The sequence below is a fragment of the Odocoileus virginianus genome, chromosome 30 (genome assembly GCF_023699985.2).
Source record: "Odocoileus virginianus isolate 20LAN1187 ecotype Illinois chromosome 30, Ovbor_1.2, whole genome shotgun sequence".
Taxonomy (NCBI): domain Eukaryota; kingdom Metazoa; phylum Chordata; class Mammalia; order Artiodactyla; family Cervidae; genus Odocoileus; species Odocoileus virginianus.
This window is the reverse complement of record NC_069703.1, coordinates 39098851-39121513: the sequence shown is the minus strand read 5'-3', so window position 1 is coordinate 39121513 and position 22663 is coordinate 39098851. Positions and strand designations below refer to the sequence as shown.

General features: G+C 42.8%; 1 protein-coding gene and 1 long non-coding RNA gene across 5 annotated transcripts; both read right to left on the bottom strand.

The window, feature by feature from the left end:
• Positions 1 to 338: 338 nt before the first annotated feature.
• On the bottom strand, positions 339 to 21323 carry TRNAU1AP (tRNA selenocysteine 1 associated protein 1). Of its 4 annotated transcripts, none has more exons than XM_070459032.1 (9): positions 21215 to 21322; positions 20443 to 20540; positions 15083 to 15182; positions 14423 to 14475; positions 12016 to 12147; positions 10489 to 10608; positions 7506 to 7668; positions 7265 to 7298; positions 339 to 583 (listed from the first exon to the last, which is right to left on the bottom strand). In XM_070459032.1, the coding sequence occupies exons 1-9, from the start codon at positions 21239 to 21241 to the stop codon at positions 447 to 449; spliced, it is 864 nt and encodes a 287-aa protein (XP_070315133.1). In that variant the 5' UTR covers positions 21242 to 21322; the 3' UTR covers positions 339 to 446. The 4 variants fall into 4 exon arrangements, with proteins under 4 accessions (XP_070315133.1, XP_070315134.1, XP_070315137.1 ...); XM_070459033.1 differs by having other exon boundaries at positions 21193 to 21245; XM_070459036.1 differs by lacking the exon at positions 12016 to 12147 and having other exon boundaries at positions 21215 to 21323.
• LOC139032246 (uncharacterized) lies at positions 11612 to 12009 on the bottom strand. The gene is made up of 2 exons (XR_011484779.1): positions 11715 to 12009; positions 11612 to 11666 (listed from the first exon to the last, which is right to left on the bottom strand). It is a non-coding gene; the product is annotated as an uncharacterized lncRNA (long non-coding RNA).
• Positions 21324 to 22663: the final 1340 nt, after the last annotated feature.

Here is a 22663-nt window from a genome sequence, read left to right as displayed (position 1 = left end):
GGCATTGCAGACAGATGGGCCCTGCAATTTCACTCCCCAGTTCAAGTAATGAATTCCTAGCCACCAGATTTGAAGCAAATTTGTAGGGGGAAAGGAAACCTGAAGACACTATCCCAGCAGGTAATCACAACCTTAAATGTGAACTTTCCCAAGAAGTTGGCTTAGTAACTTATGTCCCATCTTGGTTAATCATTATGTCCAGGAGTGTAGATGACATCTGGAGAAATGAGATTACTGTTCAAAGATAAACCTCATTCAACCCTCTTTCAACTGGTCCATGGGTTTTCAAACTCAAATGAAGGCAGCAGTGTTAAGAGGAAAAAAAATTCCAGGAACGGTTGATTACTAAAATCTTTATGAAACATTTAAAAAAAAAGTCTTGCAGTAATAAAAAAGGAGTCTCTTCTCTCCCTCACAAGTCCATTCTGGCTTGTCCTTTGTCCTGGCTATATCATGGCAGGGATCTCTGAAGACACTGTGTCTAGAGGCTGCCAGTGACAGTCCATCAGCGCATCATACAGCTCCTCGCTCTGCTCCATGAACTCCTTGTTGGCCTCGGTCACATCCAGCTGCGGCATGGGGTCTGGAAGAGAAGCAAGGGTGGGTTCAGGGGGCGCAGAGGGGAGCAGCACTCAGCAGCCATGGAAGACTCAGTTCCCTGCTCCGTCCTGCCTCACCGGGGCTGCCAGCACTGCTGCCTTTGTAGGGTTTGTGAGGAAGAGAAGAGGGTAGTGGACAGTTCAGCCTCAAACAGGACAGGATCCATTTGCATGTGGAGGTTTTCCAGAGTAAATGCTATAGTACTACACGATTCAACCCTCGGCTGGCTGAATCCAAGAATGTGGAGGAATGGAGGATAGTGAAGGCTGACTACAGGTTACATGCGGACTTATGATTGAGGCTGGCAGGAGCCCCTAAGCCCTAGTTAATCAAGAAAAGAAAGTAGAAAGTGAAGTGGCTCAGTTGTGTCTGACTCTTTGTGACCCCATGGACTGTAGCCTGCCAGGCTCCTCCGTGGGATTCCCCAGGCAAGGACACTGGAGTGGGTTGCCATTTCCTTCACCAGGGGATCTTCCTGACGCAGGGATTGAACCAGGGTCTCCCGCATTGCAGGCAGACTCTTTACTATGGGCTTACTTGGTGGCTCCGACGGTAAAGTTAATCAAGGGTCTAACTCTAATTTTACAGAATGTAACACGTAATTAGTACTCAAGTAGTTTTGGCTGTCATTCCATGTTTATTAAACACTACACACACCTGTAGCTGTCACATGTCTCAGATTTTCTGGTGTGGTCCTTTTTTGAAATTTGGGTTTGGAAAACCTGATCAAGATTACTAAATCAAGAACAATGAATGTCTAATGAAAGAGCTAGAGGCAAATACACAAGCTGAAACACCAAGTTCTGTATTTTTATATATTTTTTTCTTGAACGCAATAGTGGTATTTGTTCACCAGAAACCATGACAAAATACCAAACAGCTTCCTTTTAAACTTCTAACAAGAAAACTATTCTTAGAAGGGAATATTACTGAGCACTAAAAATGAACCTCCGTTGCATCCAACTTGGCCGAATCTCACAAATAAAATACTGAATGAAAGAAGCAAGACAGTATATACAGCACAGCATTAAAGTTCAAAAACAGGCAAAACTAAGCCCTGCTGTTTAGGGGTGTATATCTGTGTGATACAACTATAAAGAGAAGGAAGTTTTGTCACTACAAAACACAGTACAGTAGGGACTTCCCTGGTGGTCCAGTAGCTAAGACTCTGCACTCCCAAGCCTTTGACTGTGTAGATTACAACAAACTGTGGAAAATTCTTCAAGAGATGGGCACACCAGACCACCTGACCTGCCTCCTGAGAAATCTGTATGCAGGTCAAGAAGCAACAGTTAGAACAGGACATGAAACAACAGATTGGTTCCAAATTTGTAAAGAAGTAAATCAAGGTTGTATACTGTCACCCTGCTTATTTAACTTATATGCAGAGTACATCATGAGAAACACTGGGCTGGATGAAGCACAAGCTGGAATCAAGATTGCTGGGAGAAATATCAATAACCTCAGATATGCAGATGACACCAGCCTTATGGCAGAAGGTGAAGAGGAACTAAAGAGCCTCTTGATGAAAGTGAAAGAGAGTGAAAAAGTTGACTTAAAGCTCAACATTCAGAAAACTAAGATCATGGCATCTGGTCCCATCACTCCATGGCAAATAGATGGGGAAACAATGGAAACAGTGACAGATTTTCTTGGCTTGGGCTCCAAAATCACTGCAGATGGTGACTGCAGCCATGAAATCAAAAGACGCTTGCTCCTTGGAAGAAAAGCTATGACCAACCTACACAGCCTATTAAAAAGCAAAGACATTACTTTGCCAACAAAGGCCTGTCTAGTCAAATGCATGGTTTTTCCAATAGTTACGTACGGATGTGAGAGTTGGATTATAACGAAAGCTGAGCACCAAAGAATTGATGCTTTTAAACTGTGGTGCTGGAGAAGATTCTTGAGAGTCCCTTGGACCTCAAGGAGATCCAACCAGTCAGTCCTAAAGGAAATCAGTCCTGAATACTCTTTGGAAGGACTGATGCTGGAGCTCCAATACTTTAGCCACCCGATGCAAAGAACTGACTCACTGGAAAAGACCCTGATGCTGGGAAAGATTGAAGGCAGGAGGAGAAGGGGATGAGAGGATGAGACAGTTGGATGGCATCACCAACTCAATGGAAATGAGTCTGAGCAAGCTCTGGGAGTTGGTGATGGATAGGGAAGCCTGGTGTGCTGCAGTCCATGGGGTCGCAGAGTTGGGCACAACTGAGCGACTGAACTCCCAATGCAAGGGACCCTGGTTCAATCTCTGGTCAGTGAACTAGATTCCACATGCCACAACTAAACATCGTGCATGCTGCAACTGCTGCCGCTAAGACTTGGTGCACCCAAATAAATAAGACCCCATGAACTGCAGCACCCTAGGCTTCCCTGGCCTTCACCATTTCCCTGAGTTTGCTCAAACTCATGTCTATTGAGTCAGTGATGCCAACCAACCATCTCATCCTCTGCTGCCCACTTCTGCTCTCAATATTTCCCAGCATCAGGGTCTTTTCCAATGTGTTGGCTCTTATCAGGTGGTTAAAGTCTTGGAGCTTCAGCATCAGTCCTTCCAATGAGTATTCAGGGTTGATTTCCTTTAGGACTGAGTGGTTTGATTTCCTGGCTGTCTCAGGGACTCTCAAGAGTCTTGTCCAGCACCACAGTTTGAAAGTATCAATTCTTCGGCATTCTGCCTTCTTTATGGTCCAAGTCTCACATTCATACATGACTACAGGAAAAACCATGGCTTTGACTATATAGACATTTGTCAGCAAAGTGACATCTTTGCTTTTTTAACACACAGCCTAGGTCTGTCACAGCTTTCCTTCCAAGAAGCAATCTTCTAATTCCATGGCTGCAGTCACCATCCACAGTGATTTTAGAGCTCAAGAAGAGGAAATCTGTCACTGATTCCACTTTTTCCCCTTCCATTTGCCATGAAGTGGCAATCTGACATCAAAGCTACTATGATAGCCAAAATGAAAAATAGTAACTGCTGGTGAGAATGTGGAGAAATGGAAATGCTCCAAGCCTTTTTGGACAGGTCTGGCCATTTCTCAAATGGTTAAATAGAGTTTACTATATGATCCAGCAATACACTCCCAGGTATACACTGAAGAATACTGAAAACTTTTCCTTGAAAACCTCTCTATGTCCACACAAAAACTTATACACATATGTTCATAACAATATTATTTACAACAATGAAAATGGACACAATCCAAATGTCCATCAACTAAATGGATATCCACAGAATGGAATATTATTCAACCATAAAAAGAAAGGAATGACACATGCTATAACACAGAGAAATCAGAAGTTAAATCAGAGAGGCCATTCACAAAGGACCACATATCATACATGACTCCATTTATCTAGAATGTTCAGGATACGTAAATCCAAAGTAGGGGAGTGGTTGCCAGGGCCAGGATATTGGAGTGACTGCTAGTGGTTTCACAGGATTCTTCAGTGGAATTAAACAGTGGTAATGGCTGCACAACTTTGTGGCTATTTTTAAAAACTACTGCACACTTTAAAAGGGTGAATTTTATGTTATGTGAGTTATACCCTCCAAATAAAAACCAAAGAACCTAACTGAGTTCTTACTGTATATTCTATTGTATTTCAGGACTTGTTTCATTGAGAACATTTCTCTACATCAATATTCTTAGAAAAAGATATAATTTATTATTTTTTTTAGAAAAAGACATAATAAAACAAAAAATCTAATTAAAATTTCACCAGTATTTAATAAATCTCCTATTATTAGATATTTATCTGTATTGATATCATTGTGGGATAAAATCTTTCAGGTAAAACTGATTTCATGCATATGAACATTTTAAGAATTCTTTGTATAAAGAATAGTATATTTTAATTTGTATTTAAGTACTAGTATTAGCAGTGTGATGGTTACATTTTGTGTCAATTTGGTCAGGGTAGTGGTGACCAGTTGTTTGGTGAAACACCAGTCTAGATAAAGATATTCTGTAGATGTGATTCACATCTACAATCAGCTGACTTTAAGTAAAGGTGATTATTCTCAATAATGTGGGTGGGCCTTAGCCAATCAATTAAAGGCCTTAAACTGAGGATTCCCAAAGTAGGAATTCTACCTCTAGGTGCTAATACAGAAATCCTGCCTGAGCCTCCAGCTTGCTGAAGCACAGCACAGATTATAAATACATATATCCGTTCAGCTCTATTTCTCTGGAGAATCTTGACTAACACAAATAGTATATGCTTAAATTCTTTTCTCTTGTGGTTTATAGGCCATTTGTGCTTCTTTTGTAAGCTGTTTCCAACTTTCTCAGGCACTTGTAAGAATCAGTCAGTCAGTAATCAACCAATCAGTGGTGAATCTTTTCACCCATTGCAGGTGCCCATTCCTGCAACCAGAGGAATCCCTCTTGTAATTCTAATCTAAATTATGAGTTGAAGTTTTGAGCATGTCCAGCAAGCAGCTCCATAAGGAAACTCCAGGAAAGCAGCGCATGACCAGTCCGGCCACTCCACTCAGTGCTGGTAATGGCATATGGCAACAGATTAGCAAAAGCCTCCAGCAAGGGCAAGCGTTTTTGCTGCTGCTGTGTTTCGTCTTGGGTGTTTCTAGCCGAGCCACGCAGCTCTAGGGGTCTCAGTTCCTTGACCAGGGACTGAACCCAGGCCATGGTGGTGAAAGCACCTGGCACTGGACCGCCAGCGAATTCCCAAGGACACATATTTGGATGTGCAGATGTCTACGGACGCACGAACAGTATACCATCCTTCCTCACTTGGGTGACAGGGCCTGGAAGTTGGCCTGCTGAACCCAAGGCACAGAAGAAGGACGACACACCCTCCTGGGCCCTGTTTCTGTGTGGCTATTAGGTTAAAATGGGAGGTGTTAGGGACTTCCCTGGTAGTCCAGTGGTTAGGGCTCCATGCTTTCACTGCCAAAGGTATGGGCTCAATCCCCGATTGGGGAAACTAAGATCCGGCCACCAAAAAAAAAAAAAAAAAGAGGGAGGCATTATAACTGTGGTAAAGAGCCTGAAGTCTGGGGCAAGACTGCAGGGTTCCAAGACAGTCTACCTCTTGCTACAATGTTGCAACTATGCTGACCTTGAACAGGAAATCTAATTTGCTTTCTCTTCTGTAAAAATCAAGATAATTAAGATACTTACCTCAAAACCATTGTGAATGTCAAATGAGTTAATACCTGTAAAAGTGCTTAGAACAGTGCCCTGTACACAGTAAAACCTGTCAGCTATTAACTATTTAAGCTTCAGTTTTCTTTTCTGTAGAATGGGATTTATAAAGGAACCTATTCATCAAAGTGTTGATAGGTAGCAGTGCCTGCAAAATTACTGTAGTAGTGTTGGCTATAATAATGGATGATGAAGAAACAGAAAAACTCTAAGGAGTTACACACAAATATTGTTATAATCAGGATACTTTCTCTAAAAAGGAGGCAGTGCTTCCTGCAAGAAAAGGCAAGAGACTAAGGACAGAAAGACAGGGACTCCAGGTTGAACCCTGCTCCTAACTCACTGGGTAACCCTGAGAAGACCACGTGGATCTCCAGCTCACCATCCCTCTACTGTAGCTCCGTGTCTGCCCAGCCCACCCCTATGGTCGCTGCTGCCAGAATCAGATGACAACATGTTCAGTGAAGTGCTTTAAAATGCTATGAAATTTGTTTTATGCCTACAGATGATGTTTCCTTTAAAGGATATTTTGCTTACAGATCACATTTTCCCTATGACCTTCTCTTAAAGAATAATTCTTAAAACAGACAAGATTTTAAACTTGGAGTTTTTTTGTACCTTAAAATAAAGCCTTATGTACTTAGAAATCGATGTCTGATTTTATTTTACTTCTTTAAACCTTAAACCTAACATTCTGTTCGGAAATATGTTGAGAAAAATTTAAAAAAAAATTTTTTTTTAAATAATTTTCTCAAACCTTAGACTCCTTTAAAAGTATGAATATCTCATTTGAAAAAATATTTGTCTGAAGGTCAGCAATTACTTTGGCTTTACTTTTTCTTTTGTTAAATTCAGTAAAAAATCATAACAAACACTTTTAATTTTAAATAAGCAATAATGGCTATTACCACGTAGTGAAACTGGGAGGTGATCTTTAGTTTCTTCCTTATACTTTACTGTATTTTCTAAACTTTCAATCATAACTATTACTTGAAAGTGAGGAAAATATGTCATTTAAGATATATGGGGGGGAGTTCCTTGGTGGTCCAGTGGTTAAGAATCTGCCTTCCTACAATGTAGGGGTCTCCAGTTCAATCCCTGGTCAGGGAGCTAAGATTCCACATGCTGCAGGGGAGCTAAGCCCACATGACAACTAAAGAGTCTGCACGCTCTAGAGCCTGTGCCCTGCAACTACAGAAAGACTGCTGGGATAGGCAACAAGGACTCAGCGTAGCTTAAAAAAAAGTGTGGAAAAAAATCAAAACGTGAAATTAAAAAGGTTATTTTACACGATTCTGACAAACTGTGAAACAGATATAAGGCAACGGAGTTTTTGGTTCAGACCTACATCCTAGGGTAGAACACCACGTGTCCAAGGAACCTTGGGCTCCCTCCCCTGTTGCTCCCCAGGGAGATCTGGGATCCGTACTTCCCACTCAGGTAACATTCACATCTCACACAGAGTGAAGGGAGTCCTTTCTTACCTTCCAATGCATCATCTCCGACTTCTTCATACGTCTGCCAAGAGACCAGAGAGGTGGGTGAGAAGCACGGTGAAAGCCTAGCCCATGACTAGGATGGCTTCTTTTTAATAAGAGGAATTACGCTGCTTCATCTTTTCCTCTGTCTTTCTGAAGCGCAAGCTCCTGTCCTTAACCACCCCATCCTGGAGAATCACCCACGTCTCTAGAGGATGTGGGGCCAGACTGGCCAAATCATGGTTACCTGCATGGTGCTCTGGGTGTAGCCATACTGGGGATAACTATAGCTGTAGCTGCCTGTGTTCTGGTCATAGCCCCACTGGGCGTAGTAGTTCTGGTACTGCTGGTAATACTGGTTGTAGCTATAACTGTACATTTGACTATATTCCACTGGCTTCACACGGCTCCTTAAAGGAAGAAAGAAAAATAAACAAATGAGCAAACATTTCCATAATACGATATGACCGGGACTGTTCTGAGTGCTTTACACAGACTAACTTGTTTAATCCCCACAATGGTGCTATACAGTAAATATATAATTAATCCTATTTCACAGATGAGAAAACTGAGGTACAAAGAGGTTACATCATTTGTCTGAAGTCACACAGTGAATAAGAGATTCAAACCCAGGCAGTCTGGTCCCAGAAACCAGCTTTAAAGATAGGAGCTTTTGGGAATTCCCAGGTGGTCCAATGGTTGGGACTCTGCACTTTAAGTTCCATGGGCCCAGGTTCAATCCCTGATCAGCATACTGGGATCCTGTGAGCCAGACAGCATGGCCAAATTAAAAAAAAAAAAAAAGGTGCTTTCAGTGGTTAGGTTTGTCTCCCTTACAAACTCTATTAGTACTGACTTTTCCCCTTCTCAAGATCTTGGGGGGCTGTTTTTCTGCCAGCCACAAAGACTCAGTCAGGTAAACATGGCCTGGATAATCTGGATATAGAATGATCTAAGGAGCATTTTCAAATTACAAAATATCTTATCACCTTTTCCCTGTAAAACATAAGGTTAAGTGTTTCAGGAGCCTGGAACTGTAGTCAGAGATACCATTTGTGGAGTAGGTACTTGGGATTTGTGCCCATTCTTTTTCATATATGGTCTCCTACTTCAAGTCCGGCACAGCTCTACGACAGAGCTATTATTTATTATTCCCTCTGTAAATATGAGAACAGACCTCTGAGTGGTTAACTGATTTACCCAAGACTACACAGAGGACTGGAGCCAAATTTTAACTCCAAGCCTTGCACCCCTACCACAACACGGTTCATACAGCACCTGCCCTGCAGATTCAAGTCTCCCGTCCATCTCCCCTTTCCTGCATTCACCAATCAGGGCTGAGGCCCAAGGTCAACAGAAAGCCACCTTCTCTGATTCCACAGCTACCCCAGTCACTGCTAACCAAAGAAAATGTCAAGCCTGCAAAAGATCCACTGCTTTCAAAATCTTAAAAAACCACAGGTGATGAGCTCTTCCCAAGTTCCCCGTGTGCTCAATGTCGGCTTGGTGAGCTCTCAGCCAGAGCAGTTAGGCTGCATCTGACTGCCTTAGCATCACCTCCTGATGGAGCGGCTCAATGAAGTCTGATGGCAGAGATTTCCTCTCCCTGCCCATTGCCAGGCTGAAGACTGCTAATGTTTGTCTCCATGGCCCTACCCTCCTGACCCATGTGTCCAAGGAGTCTACCACCCCCATGACAAGTTCAGATCACTGAAGGTACAGGGCCTGGGTTTACACATTTCTGTTTCTCCACACTTGCCTCTTACAAGTCTGACTCTCAAAGGAAACTCTTATCACTCAATTCTTAGTGCATGAGGGCATCTCCCCAGAGGCAGGCATCAAATGCTGACAACAATGCTCAATGAAGAAACAGATGTAACAGAATATAATGGCTCTGCAGAAGGGACTTCGTTTTTCTTGTTTATAACTACAACTTCAAAGTCTAGGGTGGGGCTACGGTTGCAGGGACTCAGTTATCACTGACTGAATAAATGATGACACAGCAGAAAACACATCGACAACTACGCAACTCTATGGCAAAGTGAGTGTGTATACTGAGTAAACCGGGGAAGCGAAAGAGTGAGCATTGCTATTGTGTTAAAAATGAATAAAGCGATGAATCTAACATGTAAACTGACCCATATGCATGTAGCGTGTGTGTATCTACATCAATATCTACATTTATACGGAACAGAAGCTTACGGAAAAGACTGAAAAGGAACCCAAAAATTATAAGCAGTCATTTAGAGTAATGAGGAACTTTCTTTTCAATGTTTCCTTTAACGTTTTTACATATACAGTAGAGTTTAGAACAAATAACATTTGGAGGGGAGAATTGCTGTGGCTAAACTGCAGAGAGCCTCCAAATCTTTTGCTGTCTTAAAAAACACGGCCACCTGAAAGTTCTGCCCGAAGAGTATAACCACCTGTATACTTTAACACAAAGTTTCTCAGCCTTAGTAAAACTGATGTTTGGGAGGCAGAGGAGACCATTCTTTGTTCCGGGAGCTAACCTGTGCACTGTAGGATGTTTAGTAGCATACCTGGCCTGTATTCATTAGATTCCAGAGGCTGCCCTCTCCCAGTATGGAATGTGACAATCAAATTTATCTTCAGGTGTTGCCAATGTCCTCAAGTTTAGAACCACTGTTTGGGCCAAAGGATGGAAGATTCTATGCAGAGAAAAACTGTCTTATATCTGAGTATAAAACATGCTTGGATATGCATGGGAAGAAGGGTTTTTTGCCCAGAGTGACAGGTACAATAGTGATGTATATATAATATTCTATCCTGCTTGTTATCATTATTTTTCTTTAGGCCACAAGGTGTGGCTTGTGGCAATTTCCTATATCATATTCCCTATATCATTAATTCTTAGCCACTCCCATAGCAAGGGGGACTCATAAGAGGTTTGTATGTTTCAACAGCAGCTCTACTGGGCAAAGAGCACACAAACTAAGTTTGCAGAGCCCAACTGCTTTTCCAGCATTGCTATAGCAATTTTGAATGTGCCTGCCTCCCCCAGTCATAGCTCTCTCCTCAGCCGTAAGCTTCTGCAGGGGCAACAGCGATGCTGGCTCATCTCCAGCCCCCAGCCTGGCAAATACCAGGCACTCATTATTTGTGGCCTGCACTGAGTCTCCTGGCAGCCTCCCAATCAGCAAGCGGATGCCCTGATTATCAGCAACCGACAAGGCATGCCTCGGTTCCCACACCAGCGCAGGACTCACGCTTTGGGGATGGCCACGCTCAGCCGCACTGGTTTAGACCCCAGTCCTATGGCTCCCTGGCACTCTGTCAGGGCTCGCTTCTGTTCCAGCTCATCTGTGAATTTCACAAAACCATAACCCCTGCAGGAAAAAGACACACACATACACACGCACGGTTTAGATCACAAATGTGATGCAGGTAAAAGCAAAGAACGGAAAAGAAGCTGAGAAGGGAGAGAGCGCCCATCAAACCACGTGGGCAGGCCTGAGCGCCCCATGAAACAGGGGTGTCACAGAGCAGCGTGAGACCCCAGCACTGGAGGATCCCACTTCCAGTTCACCCATCTCCTCCATGCCATCCTGATGGGGCTTCTCCCCAAACAGGAGTTTCCCTCCCAACCTACTGCGAAGTATTATCATTATTATTACTACAGTAGAAGCAGTAACAGTCATAGAAGGCCAAGTATTTATAGAGCCTGCCCTGCATGCCAGGTGCTACCCAAGGCACTGGGACTCAGCAGTCTCAAGCAGACAAGGCTCCTGATCTCCTGAACTCATATCCCACTTGAGGCTAAATGAATGACAGTTAACATTTAATGACCACTTTTTATTTCCCAGGCACTATGCTGAGTATTTTCCCAGAGTTATCTCAATAAACTGTCCAACAACTTGATGAAGGGAGTATCCACATCTTATTGAAGGTAAAACCAAACTTCAAAGATGTTTAATGACTTGCCCAAAGTCATACCAGAAATACAATTCAAAGTCCAAGCTCATAACTACTACTTAGATCAAAAAGGAATCTTTCCCAACGTATATCATATGATCTCACTTATGCGTGGAATCTAAAATATGATATAAATGAACTTACTTACAAAACAGAAAGAGACTCACAGACACAGAAAACAAATTTATGGTTATCAAAGGTGTAAGAGGGTAAAAAGGGATAAATTAGGAGGAGTTTGAGATTAGCCGATGTAAACCACTATAGATAAACAAGGTCCTACTGTATAGCACAGGGAAACTATATATATTCAATATTCTGTAATAAAAAAAAAAATTCTGTAATAAACCAGAATGGAGAAAAAAAATATATATATATAAACCCTTCTTGAGATGTTTCTACTTTTCTTTTTTTTTCAAATTTATTTTTTTTAATGTTTCTACTTTTAAAGTACCAATACTAAAAAAGGAAATACCTAAAAAAAAAATAAAAATAAAAAAAAATAAAATAAAAAAGGAAATACCTATAAAGCATTTTCTATTGATTTATTTACATTCCATCATTTCATCCTTACACCAACCCCCATGAGATGCATATACTATTAATCAGTCCCATTTCACAGATGAGGAAACAGGGGCAGAAGTTCAGTAACTTGTCTGTTGCATAATCCCTGGGCAGTACTGAGGCTGGGATTTGTACCAGGCGGTTTGGCTCCAGAGCCTGAGCTCTTCACCACCATGCAACATGGCCTCCTTATCACACCCTCAGCTATGAGATACATGCTGCAACCAACAGGGTAGGCATCAATAAAAGTAAGGCCTTACTTAGACACGCCTGTCTGGTCCAAAACCACCTTGCCTCCCCGACAGGAGGGGTAGACTTTGACGAAGAACTCATACAGCATGCCATCATCCACATCTGGGGTCAGATCCCCCACAAAGAGGGAGTATTCAGGGCTGAGAAGAGAGAACGAGATTCAGACACAAAGAAGAGAACTTCTGCTCTTGTGAGCTCTCTTGGCCCATTTTAGATAAACCTCTTCTGTGCCGCGTCAGAGAACAACACATCTGATGGATTCTAGTCCTAATTTGTTTCATTTGGCAGTCCTGGCAGAAGAGTTACGGAAGGAGTGTCCTGCCCCAAGTCCCTCACCCACTGAACAAAGCCTGTCTGGCTTCAAGCATTACATGAGTACAGACGAGGGAACAAGTCAGAGATGCTCAAAAGATAAAGCCAGAGATTCTGCATTCATTGCATACTTTTAATCCAAATGGTGAAAGTACAGGGAGCATGAGAACTGAACCTTCTCTCCTAGAGATGGGCTAACATGAAATCCCTGAACTTTCAGGACAGGATCAGCAAAATTTTCTGTGAAGGCCATACAGTAACTACTGTAGGCTCTCTGGGGGCAACTCTTATTTCTGCTGTCTTCTGTGTGTTGACACACACAACCCTTTAAAAATGAAAGGGGGGCCAGGGGGCCTTCCCTGGTGGCCCAGTAGTTAAGTTACTTAAGTAGTTAAGGTGGTCCACTTTCATTGCAGGGGGCATAGAATCGATTCCTGGTCAGGGAGCTAAGACTCCACAAGCAGAGCAGCATGGCCAAATGAATAAATAAATAATTTAAACTATAGAGGGAATTTCCTGGCGGTCCAGTGGTTATGACTCTGTGCTCTCACTGCTGACGGCCCAGGTTTAATCCCTGGTTGGGTAACTAGGATCCTGCAAACCGTGAGGCGCCACCAAAAAAAAAAAAGGTAAAAACCATTTTTAGCTTTCAGGTAATAACAAACTTAGGCCACAGTTTGCCAACCCCTGTAATAGAACAATAAACTCATTATTATTTTATTTCAAGTACACCTTGCATAACATCAGAATATATAAAAGGACAAAGAAAAATAAAATATCACTAACCCAACTCAAAGAAAATCACCATGAACACCTTGATATGCATTTTTGTAGTTTTGCTTTAGCTTCTTCCTTTGAATTTACAAAAACTGGATACAACTCATTTGTTTCTAGCATTTTTTTCACTTACAGCATCTCACCAACATCTTGACATGTGAGTATTCTGCTACAACATGACATGTTAATGGATACACAACATTCCAAAAAATGAACATATTGTAACTTACACCACTTTCCTATTATTAGATTACTTGGATTTTCCCCCAATTTTGCCCATTATATGTAGTAGCTCAATGAACATTTTCTCTTTTTTTAAAAAAAACTTTTACTGTAGTTGATATACAATGCTGTGCTAACTTTAGGTGTACAGCAAAGTGAATCAGTTTATACATATACACATATCCACTTTTTTTATATTCTTTTCCCATATAAGCCATTACAGGGTATCGAATAGAGCTCCCTATGCTATACAGTAGGTCCTAATTAGCTGCCTGTTTTATATATACTAGTGTGTACAAGTCAGTCCCAACTTCCCAATTTCTTCACTGCGTCCCCTTATCCTCTGGTAATCATAGCTTGTTTTCTACATCTGTGGCTCTATTTCTGTTTCATAAGTAAGTTCTTTTTGAAGATTCCACATATAAGTGATATTACATGATATCAACAAACATTTTCAAGGCTAATCTTTACATATGTGTGCTAAGTCACTTCAGTCATGTCCAACTCTGTGCGATTCTATGGACTGTGTAGCCCACCAGGCTTCTCTGTCCATGGGATTCTCCAGGCAAGAATACTGGAGTGGGTTGCCACACCCTCCTCCAGATCTTCCCAACCCAAGGATCAAACCTGCATCTCTTATGTCTCCTGCATTGGCAGGCGGGTTCCTTACCACTAGTGCCACCTAGGAATAATCTTTATACAGATCCATGAATAAATTCTGAAAAGCAGAATTATGGGTTCAAAGGGTATAAATCTATCTAAAGCTTTTGATACAATGTTCTCCAGCTTTCAAACAGCAATCTGAAATGCTTGATACATTTACGTTGCTACAGCAATTCTTACTGAATAAAATGTCATTACTGTGGGCAGTCAAGGGACTAGGAGAGGGAGCAAATACAGAGAAGATAAGGGCCTTGACATAAGCAACCTGGAAGTATTCCCCACCAGGGATGAGAGGGGTTGGCGTTCAGGAGGGAAGCAAACTGGGGTCAAACTCAGCTCCCCACCCTCCTCTCTGGAAGTGACTAGCGCAGTGAATACATCTTGTCTCTATTTAGACATTTCCCAGGACTTGAAGCTACCTTGTGGCTACTCTCTACTTACCTGTTATCTGGTTGTTTCCCATAAGTGGCGTAATTCAGTTTAAAACGCTTTGCCTGAAAATTTAAAAACAAACAAACTAAAACAGAGAAAGGTGTTTCAAGAATCAACAATTTTTGGAAAAAAACTGAAATAAATTACCTTGGCCAAAACATCTCCCCCTCTCTAAGCCTCAGCCTTTTCTCCTGTTTAAAAGGAGGGGGATGCACGGATGACCGCTAAGGGCACTGCCAGCTCCATGGTTCTATGAGCCCAGGTGTGCCAGCGTGGTGCAGCTGTAAGCTAAGTAACTGTGGGAAGAGCAGAATGCAACTCTCTTGAAACGTGTCCTCACAGCTGCCAGCCTGTTCTACTTTGTCAATCAAGCAAGAGGTCTAGAGGTTCAAGTCTTCTGTGAAGGGAGGCAGCGGTGCGGAGTGGATAGGGCATGGGTTTTAGAGGCAACCAATCTTCTGCATCCGGGCTTTGCCACTTACTACCTGTGTTGCCTTGGGCAAGTTATTCCATCTCCCTGAGCTTCAGTTTCCTGGTCTGTCAAAGATAACAATGCCTACTGTTTAGGGTTGTTATAGGATTAAATAAAAGATATGGTAGGGATTCAATAAACAACAGTTATCCCTGGTAACAAAAACGGCAACATTATCATTATCTAAGTGTCCTTACAGGTGTGGCTCCTGGAAGGGGCTTCCCGTTGATTTTATGCAAACACTTCTCAGCTGTGGCCAAATCTGCGAATTCTACAAAGCAGTAGCCAGCCGGGATCCTGCAGAGAAAACAGAAAAAGTGAATGGTTAAAGATCTGACACCCAGGGACTTTGATAGGGATTGTGTGGCTAAGGCTCCAGGCTTCCAATGCAGGGGGCCTGGGTTCCATCCCTGGTCAGAGAACTAGATTCCATATACCGCAACTAAGTATTTACATGCAGCAACTAAAACCAGGTACAGCCAAATAAATAATTATTTAAAAAAAGAAGGGGTGAGGGAAGGTTCAAGAGGGAGGGGAGATAGGATATATGTTTAATTATGGCTGATTCAAGTTGTTGTATAGCAGAAACCAACAAAACACTAAAGCAATTTTCCTCCAATTTAAAAAAAGAGTAATTCAAGCTTTCACAGACAGACAGACACACACACACACACACACACACAAGATGTGATACCTAGATGAGAGACGAAGTCTGGGCTAGAGAGCAGGAAAAAATGTTTTTCCCATGACAGCCCATATTATTGTTCCATGCTTACTCCAGTTCAGAATTTATAGACCTGAGTATATAAGCACTGCCAATCCAGTCCAGTACCAGATTTATGTAGTAAATCATTTCTATATTGTAGCACCTATGAGTATATTATACATTCATAGGTGTTTTATTTATATTTTGTATATTTATATATTGTAACACCTATGAATAACTCTTGTCAAAAATGTTTCCTGGGACTTCCCTAGTGGTCCACTGGCTAAACTCCAAGCTCCCAAGCCAGAGAGCATGGGTTCCATCCCTGGTCAGGGAACTAGATCCTGCTTGCTGCAACTAAGAGTTTGTATGCCACAACTAACGATCCTGCACAACTGAAGACTGAAGATCTCGTGTGTCCTATAAGACCTGGCACAGCCGAAAAAAAAAAAACTTCTATGCAACCCAAGCAAACCTTCAGATCTAATGTCCAGCTTATAGGAACTATTAGGAACAGAACAAGTAAAACACTACAACAAGGAAACAAATAAATCCAGAATGGAGGACCAGAATCCAGAATGTAGAACCTAATGTAAGACAATCTTACCTCTTCAAAAAGTCATTATTCTGAGAAAAGAAAGAAGTGGGCATTTCTACATTAAAAAGAGACAAATGCAATATAGGATCTGATCTCTGACTGGATCCTAATTCATTAAAAAACAATATTCAAATATTTAGAAATGTCATGATGCCTATAATTTACTTTCTCGTGGTTCGGCAAAATTAAACATCTACATACCTAAATCTCTACAGACACGTAGCTAAGGAGAATACAGCAACATATTAACAGTTTTTGAAATGAGGTGGTGGTTATATGAGTGTACATTGCACTCTTTGTAAATTAAAATTTTTCATGATTTAAAAAGTTTTTTTGATCACCTACCACCATCCAGGCAGATACAGAGTTGAAGAACATGGTACCTGACCTTAAGAGACTTAAGATCTAGTTGAACAAAGTAAATCCACAGACCAGGCCTAATTGGGGGGATATCTGTAAGATTCCTGGTGGTCTATTTTTAAAGCATCACTAAGGGACGTAAGTAGGTAGATGTGGCTAGATCCTCTGATATTCCTTCCTCCTAAGAGATTTATACTGAAAAGTTTTCCTTAACAGCATTCTTAAATCTATCACCAGTGAAATAAATCAGACTTTTCTGGAACTAAGATACTCGGTTGAAATAACCTTATGGACACCAAGCCAAAAGGTATGGGCAAGGGAAGTACCGGAGCCAGGGATCTAAGAACACAGTCTGCTGCTGCTGCTAAGTCACGTCAGTCGTGTCCAACTCTGTGCGACCCCATAGACAGCAGCCCACCGGGCTCCTCCGTCCCTGGGATTCTCCAGGCAAGAGCACTGGAGTGGGTTGCCACTGCCTTCTCCGAACACAGTCTATGAGCTTCATAAATGTCAATGCTTAGAAGAACGGTGGGGCAAACCTGTGTCTTCTATCTTGTGTGTGCTAGAATCTTAAGCTGATGTACAGACCACCACCAGTAAGAGCTGACTGTTACTGAGCAGTCACTACAGGCCAAGCACTGTGTTCACCACTTCACACACACCATCTCATCTCAGCCTCACAGAACAACTCCATGAGGGAAGCAAACTACTGCTCCCATCTAGATGTGGAGACTGAGACTCAGGATTGTATAATACGCCTTCAACCACACAGCTGGTACCTGCCAAAGGCTGGACTTGAGTTCAGGTTAATCTGACTATATTCTTTCCTCAGCCATTTATTATGAAAAATTCCAAACATAAAAATTGAAAGAGCTGCCAAACACTCATATATATATATATATGTATGTATATACCCACTTTCTTTTTAATATTTACTTTACCAAGTGACAATCCATCCATCCACGTCCTTACCTATTAATCACCCTTATTTTCTTTTTTTTGTTGATTTTTTTTTTAAAATAATGAAAGTATGACAACACATTTATAGGAGACTTGGAAAATACAGATATCATCCTCATTTTCTGACACATTTCAAAGTAAGTTGCAGATATTGGTACACTTTTCTCAATTATTTTAACATGCTTATTATTAACTAGAGTTCAATTATTGTGTACAGTTTTGTCCTTCTAAGTTACATACAATGAAATGCACAAATTCTTCTAGATGCCGAGTTATTTCTACCACAGATTAATTTTGTGTATTTTAGAAACGACTCAGTGAAAAAGATCCTGATGCTGGGAAAGACTGAAGACAAAAGGAAAAGAGGGTGTCAGAGGATAAGATGGCTAGATAGCATCACCGACTCAAAGGACATGAACTTAAGGAAACTCCGGAAATTGTATGTCATATACTGTATACGTATACCATACATATACATAAACTGTATGTGTACACCAGTCATATACTGTATGACTATACCAGTATTTATATATTTACCTATTCATGGACACCTGGACTGCAGTTTGGGGACATTGTCCAATGTGCTATGGGGCTTGCCAGGCGGCACAGTGGTAAAGAAACCGCCTGCCAATGCAGGAGATGCAAGAGATACAGGTTCAATCCTGGACCTGGAAGATCCCCTGGAGTAGGAAATGGCAACCCACTCCTGTATTCTTGTTGGGAAAATTCAGTAGGCAGAGAAGCCACCAAGAGTCGGACACAACTGAGCGACTGAGCTCGCACACATGCACGCACGCGTGCACACACACACAAAATGTGGTATACATATTCAAGTCCTTTTCATAGTAGTTACACACTTTCATTTCTCTTGAGTAAATACCTAGGACTAGGCTTGCTAAGGCAGATATATTGAAGATGTATGGCCTTTCCTGGTGGTTCAGTGGTTAAGAATCCACCTACCAATGCAGGGGACATGGGTTCCATCCCTAGTCAGGGAAGATCCTCCATGCCTCAGAGCAATTAAGCCTGTGTGCCACAACTACTGAAGCCCACTTGAGCAGACCCCTGCTCTGCAATGAGAAGCCTAGCACTACAGAGTAGCCCCCACTCACAGCAACTAGAGAAAGCCCGTGCTCAGCAATGAAGACCCAGTGCAGCCACAAATGAAAGTTTTGTTTTTTTAAAAAAAAGGAAAAAAATAAAAAAAGATACTGCCAGATACTTGTCCCCAGTGGTTGTAACATTTTCTAGTCCCACCAGTGATGGAAGAGATGTGGTTACTCCACATGCAACTGTATTCTTTTTTTTGTTTTGCTGAATTTTAAAAATTGTCCTTAAGGATTATGTAACACTGGAAAAGGAAATGGCAACTCACTCTAGTATTCTCTGGAAATCCCATAGACAGAGGAGCTTGGTCTGGGCTACAGTCCATGGGGTTGCAGAGTCGGGCACAACTGAGCACACACACAATTACATAAAATGTTATCATTTTAACCACTCTGTAACTGTATAGCTCTGTGGTATTAAGTATTTTACAACCAATCACTACATTCTTAAGCAATATGCTTTATTGTGCATTACTTTTCCTTGGGTCTTATCTTTTCCCCATATTTTCTGTTCCTTGTTTTTAATTTACATTTATTTTACAGTATTCTCACAAGGCACTTCAAAGTCTTTGTCATATGAGGCAGAGTGCACATGTAACATGTATAATAGTGCCACCATAAAAAACAGCTAGGATTTAGTAATCAATGGTTGTTATTTTTTGTTTAGTCGCTAAGTCATGTCCTGCTCTTTTGCGACCCCATGGATTATAGCCGGCCAGGCTCCTCTGTCCATGGGATTTCCCAGGCAAGAATACGGGAATTGGTTGCCATTTCCTATTCCAGGGGATATTCCTGACCCAGGGATTGAACCTAAGTCTCCTGCATTGGCAGGAAGATTCTTTACCACTCAGTCACCAGGGGAGTCCAATGGCAGGAAAGAATGATTCCAATTCTTAATAAAGATTAAAATGTGAGAACCTATGTCAGTGTTTTGGAAAGTATTACAGAATGTACTTTCATGCCAGTAGCTGATTTATCAGGGTTTTCTGTCTCTAAGAACAATAAGAAAGTACCTGTTTACCAAACAGCCAAAGTCAAGGCTGCACTTCATATCTCCCATCATTTTTCAATTAACTGATGCTTTAGCAAGCTGCTTTAGTACCCGGCACAGAGTAGATACTCACTGAACACTGTCTTTTTTTTTTTTTTTTTTGGCTATGTGAAAGTATTCTTCACATTTTTGTTTTGTGTAGGTATTAACTGTCTCATTCCCCTATTAGAATGTAGTAAACTCCAGGAGAGGAGGGACTGTTTCTGGCTTATTTCAGTCATATGCCCAGGAAATCTAGAACAGTGGCACATAGGTAGTGTTTCACGTGAGAGTTAAGGGTACATGAACTTCGAGAACACAGCTGAATTAGAGTCCTGGCTTCTCATTTAAAAGCTGTGTAAATTTAAGACCGCTATTAAGCTTCTCTAGTAACAGTACTTAGCTCAGAGGTTTTTGTGATTTTAAAGTGCCTATTACCTAGCAGATCATAATCTATTTATATTTACCAAGCATATACCATATGCCAGACATTGTGGTAAACCTTGACCGTGAATTAATGGCACTTAATCCTCACCAGGACTCTCTGAGGTAGGCGCTTTCATTATGTCTATTTTTACAGTCAAGAGGGAGAGATTAAGTCACTTGCTCAAAGTCACACACAGCAGACAAGAGCTTTCAAATCCAGACTGGGTCCAGTCAGCTGTACGCCCCCAAATGCTAACATCATTATGAGAACTATTACTAGGGGTCAGAAGCCCTGACCCTGTTACCCTTCTGAATGACACGCAGAGCGATCTATATAGTAGAACCGAGAAGACTGAAATAAGAGGACAAACCCAGTGAGGCGGTTTCGGATAATTTTGACGCTCATCACTGTCTCCCCCATGGTAGCAAAGGCTCTGGAGATGAAGTTCTCATCCATGTAGGGCTCCAGCTGCGTAAACACAAGAGCAGAGCGGGTTGGGCCAGCATCCAGACTCCTCGTTTCCCGGATCCGGAGCCCTTCCCTCTCAGCCCGGGATGGGCTGCACGCTGCCGGCGGGCGGGAGTGGGGTTGGGGGTGGGGGGAAGAGGTTTCCATGCGCAGAATGATCTGAACCCCTGCGTTCCCGGTCCCTCGCCTTCTTTCCCTTTAAATGTGCTCCTTTGTAGAAGCCGCCCCCGCACTGAGATGGAATCCATCCCTCCAGTCCAGAACCAGGGGCGCTCTTGCACCTTTAGGATTCCTCCCATTCTATCCGCCCCCCAACCCTCCTTTTCGCTTCCGTGAACCCAGGCGGGGCCCCGAAGACTCCTCCCCCTCCGAGTCAGCCCCCTTCACCTACACGCTGGGACTCACTTGGGTGTCACCTAAGAGAACTGCCCTTCTCAAGCACTTCCACCTTTTGAGGATCCGAGGAGGACCCTTCCCTTCAGTCTCGGCCCCAACCCCCCCCCCCGACCCCGGCACCTAAATACTGGGACTCGCGCCGGCGTCGCCTAAAGGATCTACCCTCCCCATTCACGTCCACCCTTTTAGGGATTCGAGGACCGTCCCCCCTCGGCCCCTTTCTTCCTCGCGACGCTAAGATTCCTGCACCACAGACCCGTGAGGCCGCCCTCACTCACGTCGCCCATCCACAGGCTGGCCGCCATGCCCGCGGCGCCGCCGGGACTCTGTGGGGCCCCCGGACTGGCGCAGACGCGGGGTACGCCGGGCCGGGACCTTCACGGAGCATGCGCCTCGGCCGCCTTCTGCGCATGCTCCACAGGTCGGTGCCCAGGGCCGCGCCCGCGCGCCGCTCCGGGTCTTTCCGGCTCCCTGCGAGCGGGTCCCAAGATTGGAGCCCGCGGGAGGGGGCGGAGCAGAGCCTGCCCAGCGCCGGGCTGTGGGTGGAGCGGGTGACTGGCTTTCTCGGGTTTCTATTTAAACACACACATACAGATAAATTCCAGAATTTTACGTTCCTTGTTAAAAAAAAAAATTGCAAATGTAGGCACTTTTTTTTTTTTTTCCAAGTGAAAGATGTCCTTTGGAAGTCTGGACGATTCAGTTCCACTCATTTAGGCAAATTACTGACTGGTCCGCTCCAGCCACCCCTTCACAATGCATTTCCCAGTTTGCAAGAGATTTCTGTTCACTACTGCGATGGGGTTCTTCCATCATTCCCTGGGGAGCAGGGAGGGCAGAATTACAGCGAGTGTAAATTGGGGCAACTATGTCAACTAAAACGAATCAGTCCCCAAGTCTTGTCACTTTCTGGCGTCCCACATCTCCTACACTAATCCAAACCGCCAGGTCTAACCTGTCCCAAAACAGTGACCTGCCACACAAGGCACTCAGTAAACACGGTTTCTAGATAATCCTGACAATTTGACTTCTAATCTGGGAGAGTCCCAAGCCTTCACCTCAGTTTACTACCCATTCCCCAGAATGTGAAACTTCTATGAGAATTGTCATCTCCAACAGTGAAAGTCATTCCAAGTGCTTGAGAATCCATTTCTGAGGCTCCTTCTGGGCTGATGGCCACTTCAGCCCTTCCTTGACAGTATATACATCCCAAATTTGGGGTGTTTGGCCCAAAAGTCAAGCACTGGTGGATCCAGTCTTTTTTTTTTTTTTTAATGTTTCTTTTTTTTTTTTCATTTATTTTTATTAGTTGGAGGCTAATTACTTTACAATATTGTAGTGGTTTTTGTCATACATTGTGGATCCAGTCTTAGATCCAACCACAAGCTGCCAAATTTCCAGTTTTATTCTATTCACTTCCTCAGTAGCATAGTGTTTATGTGCTTTGACTATAGATTTGAACAAATTGAGCCCTCCTCACTATTTTGGGTAATAGTAACACTTGGTTTCCCGACTGGCTCAGTGGTAAAGAATCCACCTGCCAACGCAGGAGACACAGGTTCCATCCCCACAAGGAGATAATCCCCTGGAGAAGGAAACGGCAACCCTCTCCGGTGATCTTGCCTGGGAAATCCCATGGAAAGAGGAACCTGGCGGGCTACAGTCCACAGGGTTGAAGAGTCGGACTCAATTTAGCAACTAACCAACAAATAACAGTGTTTACCTCA

Excerpts from the sequence above, each read along its gene's own strand:
- TRNAU1AP (XM_070459032.1), bottom strand. The coding sequence starts at position 21,241 with ATGGCGGCCAGCCTGTGGATGGGCGAC. Across the intron at positions 14,476-15,082 it reads CCCTTCCAGGAGCCACACCT|GCAAAGCGTTTTAAACTGAA; the intron begins GTAAGGACACTT and ends TTAAATTTTCAG. Across the intron at positions 7,669-10,488 it reads AGCGTGGCCATCCCCAAAGC|GAGCCGTGTGAAGCCAGTGG; the intron begins GTGAGTCCTGCG and ends TCTTCCTTTAAG.